Source organism: Helianthus annuus, chromosome 8 (genome assembly GCF_002127325.2).
Source record: "Helianthus annuus cultivar XRQ/B chromosome 8, HanXRQr2.0-SUNRISE, whole genome shotgun sequence".
NCBI classification, from domain to species: domain Eukaryota; kingdom Viridiplantae; phylum Streptophyta; class Magnoliopsida; order Asterales; family Asteraceae; genus Helianthus; species Helianthus annuus.
The window spans coordinates 22039965-22047038 of record NC_035440.2 but is presented as its reverse complement, the minus strand read 5'-3'; the positions used below and the strand labels follow the sequence as shown (position 1 = coordinate 22047038).

General features: G+C 36.2%; 1 protein-coding gene across 1 annotated transcript; it reads right to left on the bottom strand.

Annotated features, from left to right (window-relative positions):
- Window positions 1–407: 407 nt before the first annotated feature.
- On the bottom strand, window positions 408–2783 carry LOC110872352 (uncharacterized protein YnbD). The gene is made up of 2 exons (XM_022121131.2): window positions 2122–2783; window positions 408–758 (listed from the first exon to the last, which is right to left on the bottom strand). Exons 1-2 carry the CDS (start codon window positions 2663–2665, stop codon window positions 562–564), a joined length of 741 nt encoding a protein of 246 aa, XP_021976823.1. The 5' UTR covers window positions 2666–2783; the 3' UTR covers window positions 408–561.
- Between the last annotated feature and the right edge of the window lie 4291 nt (window positions 2784–7074).

Below are 7074 nucleotides of genomic sequence, written 5' to 3'. Positions count from 1 at the left end.
GAAACTTGACATTTTCGACCGATGGACGGAAGTCACCGGACCTAACATTTTCTATTAAACTCGGGGGTCGAAAACGTATATACCCAAAAAATTCTATACGAAAACTACATACTCTCCACTGCTGAACGAAATGTTCGGGGGGTCGGCCGCCCCCTCCCGCCCCTTAAAAGCTTCGCGCATTACATATAATATTAGCCCACCGCAGCCCATAATTTTTGTTTAAAAGTACAAATGAACCCATATAGAGTGTGGGGGTCAAGATTGACTGTTGATTACCCATAGATGTACCCACAAGTACACACACATAGGACAGCCCCTTAAGTAAATTAAAGACAGTACATTATTGACTCCATCACTCATTAATACAAAGTGCTCATTAACTAATCAAACACAAAAAAGAACACATATTAATGTAACAAAGTTATGATATTCACCTTCTTAAATGTTTTGTATGATATCAATGAAAAAAATCTCCCCTAAGAATTTGACAGAACTACTCATAACAAACCTTAAATATAGATCATAAAAGTTTTAACAATAACTTTCTCTTCGTGTACCTAATCAATTGCGCGTATTGGTTCCTGTTTTAGGGGGAGATAGTCTGTTCTTTGACCATTCTTCCAAGGCCTTGCGGTGCAGAGAATTCATCCGAATATACGGTCGTTTTTCTTTAATTAACTTCTCAGCGTTTTTCCAGTCATCAACCACGCCCAAAGCTACCAATAAAGCACACGTCACCGCCACACTTCTTCCATGACCTGCATAAATCATCATATATTAAATGTGTATCACTACCATAGTTATTAAAGCGAGCGCCCAGGGGCAAATAAAGCCCCGGGCCCAACAAATCGCTCTGAGTGCGCCTCGCGCCATTAATAACTATGGTTCATGTCATAGTTATTAAAGCGAGCGCCTAGGCGCAAATAAAGCCCCGGGCCCAACAAATCGCCCTGAGTGCGCCTCACGCCTTTAATAACTATGATCACTACGCAACTAAAACTGTATCACTTCTACAAGATTTAGTAAACTGATGCAGACTTGACTAACAAATTAACAATCACACATATGCAGTCAAAGAAATTACACAATTATCTTTCTACTGTATGTAGTCAAAGGCGCTCGCCCAGGCACAACCGAACGCAGCAATAACGCATTGAGTCCATTATAGAGCATAGACGCAAATTCAGGCCAAATTTTGCAAAAATCGATCCGAAACAACTAAAACGAGTCTGAAACATCTAAAAATGGTCTGGAACCAGTCTAAACAGCTAAAGATTATTTATACCATGTCTTGCCTAAAAAAGCCTCCGCCATTTTAAGCACCTTGTGCCCAAGCGACAGATGCATTGGGCCTTGAATGCGTCTAGCGCCTTCAACTACCTAGTTTCAAGCATGTCTAAAACAAATGCAACTTCTTCATTTTCTTCAAGATTTCGGGCCAAATTTTGCAAAAATCGGTCTAAAACTGGTCTTAAACATCTAAAAATGGCCTAAAACATGTCTAAAAACAGCTAAAAATGCTCTGCTTATACCGTGCGCCTTGTTTAAAAAAAACCTTGTTTTTAAGCGCCTAGGCGACATAGTCACCCTTTGTACCTTTAACTACCTAGTTTCTAGACTCTAGTACTAGTAACGTACGTCTAAAATTAATGCACAATCTTCATTTACTGCAAGATTTCGGTGCACGTGTGGAGAGTAACAGTTAAAAAAAACAAGCTATCAACTACGAATCTATGTTACTTTTATAATAAATTAACAACACATTCAAGAATCAAGACAGTCATGCAACACACACACACACATATAGGGACAGGATCATAAGAAAACTAGAAAACTCAATATCGGACACGTGTAGTACCACATGTTGCATATATGCAATAAACAATATAATGCGCAATACTACATACATGCAATATATCATAATACGGCGGCATATATATGATATATGTAGTACTGCGCATTATGTCGTATACTGCGCATATGCAATACATATACTACTACAAAGATGAATTATATATTATTACACATGTCCTGTATTGAGTATTCTAGTTTTCTTACGAATAAGCGTATTCTCATTATACAATAACAGCATATATTATATACGAAGCGAGAATCGATTACCATAAGCGCAATGAACGAAAACCGGAATATTCTGAGCCTTCTTCCTACAAGCCCACCTAACAGCAGATTCAATACCCCCAGGATCAGGAGACCTAGTATCCCAAGTAGGAACACACAAATACCCATTCCCAGAAACCCTAAAAACCCTAGGCAATTCACACGTGCAATCCACCACCGCAGGTTTCCCCGGCGGCATCTTTTCCGGCGACGATGGCCACCCACCAACATACACCCCATCAACCACCTCACTGTACGGATCTTCTCTACTTTTTAATCTTCGAAGAGCTGAAAAAAACCGCACAAAATATAGATAGGGGCTGAACATGATTAGCGACCAAATTGGGAAGGATCCGTCGGTGTTTTTGCCGAGTAGCATGGGGAGATTGATTGAGGGGTGTGAAGCAAGGGCTACGAGAAGGGAGACGAGTGATGCGTATAGGAATGGGATTGAGAGGAGTGTGAAGCCTAGGGTTCGGAGATATGCGAATATTAGGAAAAGGGTTAGGGATTTGAACCCGATTAGGATGGATAGTCCGACTCCCATGGCTGCTGGTGGTGGGCGTGGAAATGGAGGAGAGATTACGAAGGGGCTTGGGGGATTTGATGGAGGTTGATGATGAAGAACATATAGGAGATTTGAGATGCTTCACAACTTTGACATTTATTTAAACATTACAAAGAACCAACATGTTTATGCATATATGACTTGTAAATTATAAAGAACCAACATGTTTATGCATATATGACTTGTAACATTGGTTTAGGGTGTTTTTCAAAAAAAATTGAAATTTTCCTTTTTAACCCTAAAGTTTTAATCTTTGACAATTTAAGTTTAAAATTTTAATATTTGTTTCCTTTTTAACCCTAAAGTTTTAATATTTGACAATTTAAGTTTAAAGTTTCAATTTTGGTAATTTAACCCCTTTTGATTAATTTGATTTTTCACTTCTAATTCAAAAGTTCCCATCTTATACAATTTAACCACTTTGATTAATTTGATTTTTCACTTCTATTCAAAAGTTTCCATCTTTTGCGATTTAACCATTTTGTTTTTTTTGTTTTTTTTTTTTTACTTGTGTGTTGTAATCTTGGCTTTGAGGGTTTTTCAAAGAAAAAATGGTTATGCATATGGTTTTTGTAACCTTGGCTTTGGGTTTTTTTTTAAATTGATTTTTTACTTTTCACCCAAAAGTATTTCATAAATCACTTTTAACCCAAAACTATTTGTTTTCTTACTTAAACACAAAACTTTTTAATCTATCCTCACAACTTTTTTTACTTTCAACTTTGGTCCTTTATAGTTTTCATTTTCCGCAAAATTTTCGCTTTATGCTTCGTTCTAAATTTTGTGACTTAACACATCGCAACATGCGTCTTTGGTTTAACGTTTTTACGTTTCGTTCTAAATTTTGCGAGTTAACATGACGCAACGTGCGTGCATGTGTGGGTAAACGTTTTTACATCGTCTATTTTTTTCCCGCTTGATAGGTTCAACATAACGTGCGCGTCCTAAATCGACTTAGTTATAACTAAAGAATCCCCGCCGCATTGCGGCGGGTTGTATTTCTAGTTGGAAAAAAAAGTAAATAATTTTTTTTTATTCATTTCTTAGGTTAAAAAGAATCATTTGTATTTGATATTTACACTTTAATCATTGATCAAAATAAAATATTTTTCTAGTGTAGAGGTTTTTAACCCGTAAAATATCATTATTATTACCGTATAGAGAGTCATGATGTTTTCTCTGTGTTTTTCTGTGTCTTACATCAACGTTATCTTAACATTCTTTCCATTTCGAACGGAGTCGTCCCACTAAAAATATATATGTGTGTGTGAGAGAGAGAGAGTGCGCGCTTAGGTGATAATTCGTGAGTATTCACCAATTTGTGAAGGTTTTTTTATGCAGGAGGGGAAAACGGTGTTCCTGGTTAGGGCCATTTTTCCCTGGGTCCCACTTTGCATGCTCTTATATACTGTATTATTTGGGGTTTCTCAAAATAACTTACGTCTATTACTATTACATGAACGAGTAAAATTCTACCAATCTGACATTGTTCTTATTAGGCATAATTTACCCTGGCTCAAACAAAGGTTCACTAATCGATTTATCAAGGTGCAATACCAGTAAAGTTGACCCAATTTAGTCGGATGATCACCTGTTAGGTATAATTTACATTGGCTTACTCCTCTCGGCCAATTAGAACATGTCATCTTAAAAAAAATTATATCTCGGCCACTTAGAACATGTCATCTTAAAAAAAAATTATATAATGAAACTTTCTCAATGTCAATTTTGCTATGTTCAACATTTTATGCGTGTATATTTTTTTAATCTTCTCAAATTTGTTTTCCTTTCAAAAGTCTTAGAATGACAGCAATTATTTTTTTTGGTGACATTTAATTTGGTCACCTAACATTGTCGAGTTTGGTTAAAATAAGATTCTCCGGATGAAATGATTTATATTTATAAAGTCGAAAATCATTACATTATCTTATATACTAAGAAACCAAAGTCGGTGGTGAATCCACCTTCCGACTTTGGCCATTCTGGTTTGCCTTTCCGACTTTGGCCATTCTGGTTTGCCTTTTGTCACCTTTGGCTCTTCATGTAATGAAGTTGAGTGATTTATAAGATTTGGTCCTTTTTGTGTTTGATATTTTGTGACCAGTACACATGATTTACGTTGGACACTTACATGCAAACTATTCATGTGCATTTATATCTTCACCGGCCATGTGCTTTTGACGCTTCATTTTCTCTCTTCCTAATGTTATCTTCTGTAGCAAATTTTTTTTCCTACTAAGGTTCTGGCCTTATTTTATTTGATTTTGGGATTAATTCAACATCGATGTGTGAGATTAAATATATTATTAATGTAATATTTAATCTTGTAGCCTTTATAATCATTTATATTATATTAGATCAAAATATATTAATAACCTATTAATAATTAGTTGGTAATTATTGATGGACCATATTACCCTTATTAACTAATTGGGTTTACTCTTGGGTGTATAAATAAGGGGCTTATTAGAGAGTTAAAGGGTTACACACATTACACAATCACAAACCCTCATAACATCAATATTTCGTCTCTCTCCCCATAACCGAAACTACCCTACTTTCGGTTTCATCACCAACATTAACTTACACCCTAAGGAGGAACCAGATCATCCTAACAATCGTGTCGAGCTCAATGGCTGCATCTCTGACTGGATTCTCTGCTGGCCTGTCTGCTGTAACAGGTATTATTCATGTTTTCCATTACGTTTAAACAGAACTGATCCAACATGTGGTATCAGAGCATATGTTGATTAATCAGTTCTGGTTTTGTATCCATTATTCTGGGATCAAAAATCTGGAAAACGGAAGTTTTTAAAGTTCATAAAAATCACGGCTGTTTCGAGTCCTGTTACCGAAATCCCTGTTTTCGGAAAATAATTGATTGATAAATTGACTCGAAATCTTAATGGGTAACCTAGTATCCGAAATCTGTTAACAAAAATCTTAAAATCTAGATTTCGGAACCCAGAATTATGATTTTATTTTTTAGGGTTCATCATATTGTTCTAATAAAACTCGAAAATTCCCTAAGATTTGGAATATAATTTAGATTAGTGGGTGTTTTTACTGTTTTGATCTTAATTTTATCTAATAAATTTTTCAGAAACTGTTAAAAGATAATCAGTTATTATTTTCGAAATCTTTTGATAAGTTTAAATCAGCATTAAAACAGGAAACATTATCCCACAATCCCTAAATTTCGAGTTTTCAGTTATCATCACAAAACAGCTGTTAACAGGGATTCGAGATCATCAGACTGCGAATCGAGACCATCAGATCTCGACTCGAGACCACAAGGTCTCGACTCGAGACCACAAGGTCTCGACTCAAAGTCATAAGCGCTCTCAAATCTGCATAACTCGAGACCATAAGGTTGCTACTCGAGACCATAAGGTTGCTACTCGAGACCAAGGTTGCTACTCGAGACCAAGGTTGCTACTCGAGACCATAAGGTCATAACTCGAGACCATAAGGCTACAACTCGAGACTAAGGTTGCGATTCGAGACCTCATCACTAACTCGAGATCTCAAAACTCAGTCGATACCTAACTCGAGACCATGACTCGAGACCTCACTCGAGACCTCATCACCTTAGGCTGTTTAAATGTGAACTAAAAATTTTTGCTATTAAATACTTGGTTTTGTTAATACTTAATTAATGAATCAGAATCAGATAATTTTTACAAAACCAATATAGCTTTACTTGAATGAGCTTCTGATGTATTAATTCTGGCCAAAGCTGATTTAATACATCTATTTATTGTTCAAGTATTATGAAAGCTATGTTGAGTATGCATTACAAACGTGAAATGTCTTAATTCTGGCCAAAGCTGATTTAATTCATTTATGTTTAGCATGCTTGACAAGTGCATAACTAAAGTGATTGTCTCATTTCTGGCCAAAGCTGATTTGTCACGATTACTTTGCACACATACTTAAATGATTACACTTCTGGCCAAAGCTGATTTGTCTTCGTTTAAGTAGAATTTTTAACTAAGTCTATTATTTTGGTGTTAGTAATAGACATTATCACAGCTTCATAATTAAAATGGTCATTATTTATGCCTGCCTTAGTGTAACAAGCCCATTAGATCACATTAGGACTTCTTCTTTTGTATCATAACTTGCTCATCTTATTTCCACTATCAGCACCCAATTGCGGGATTCCACCTTTGACTAGTGATAACTTTGCTGAATGGAAGGATGCCCTTATGCTTACACTAGGATTGCTAGACTTTGATTATGCTCTAAGAGAGAATAAGCCAGCGGACCTTACCGCTACAAGTACTGCTGCTGAGCAGATAGTCCATGATAAATGGACTAGGTGTAACCGCATGTCTCTCATGTTCATGAAGCAGTCCATTCATAACTCAATCAGAGGGGCCATT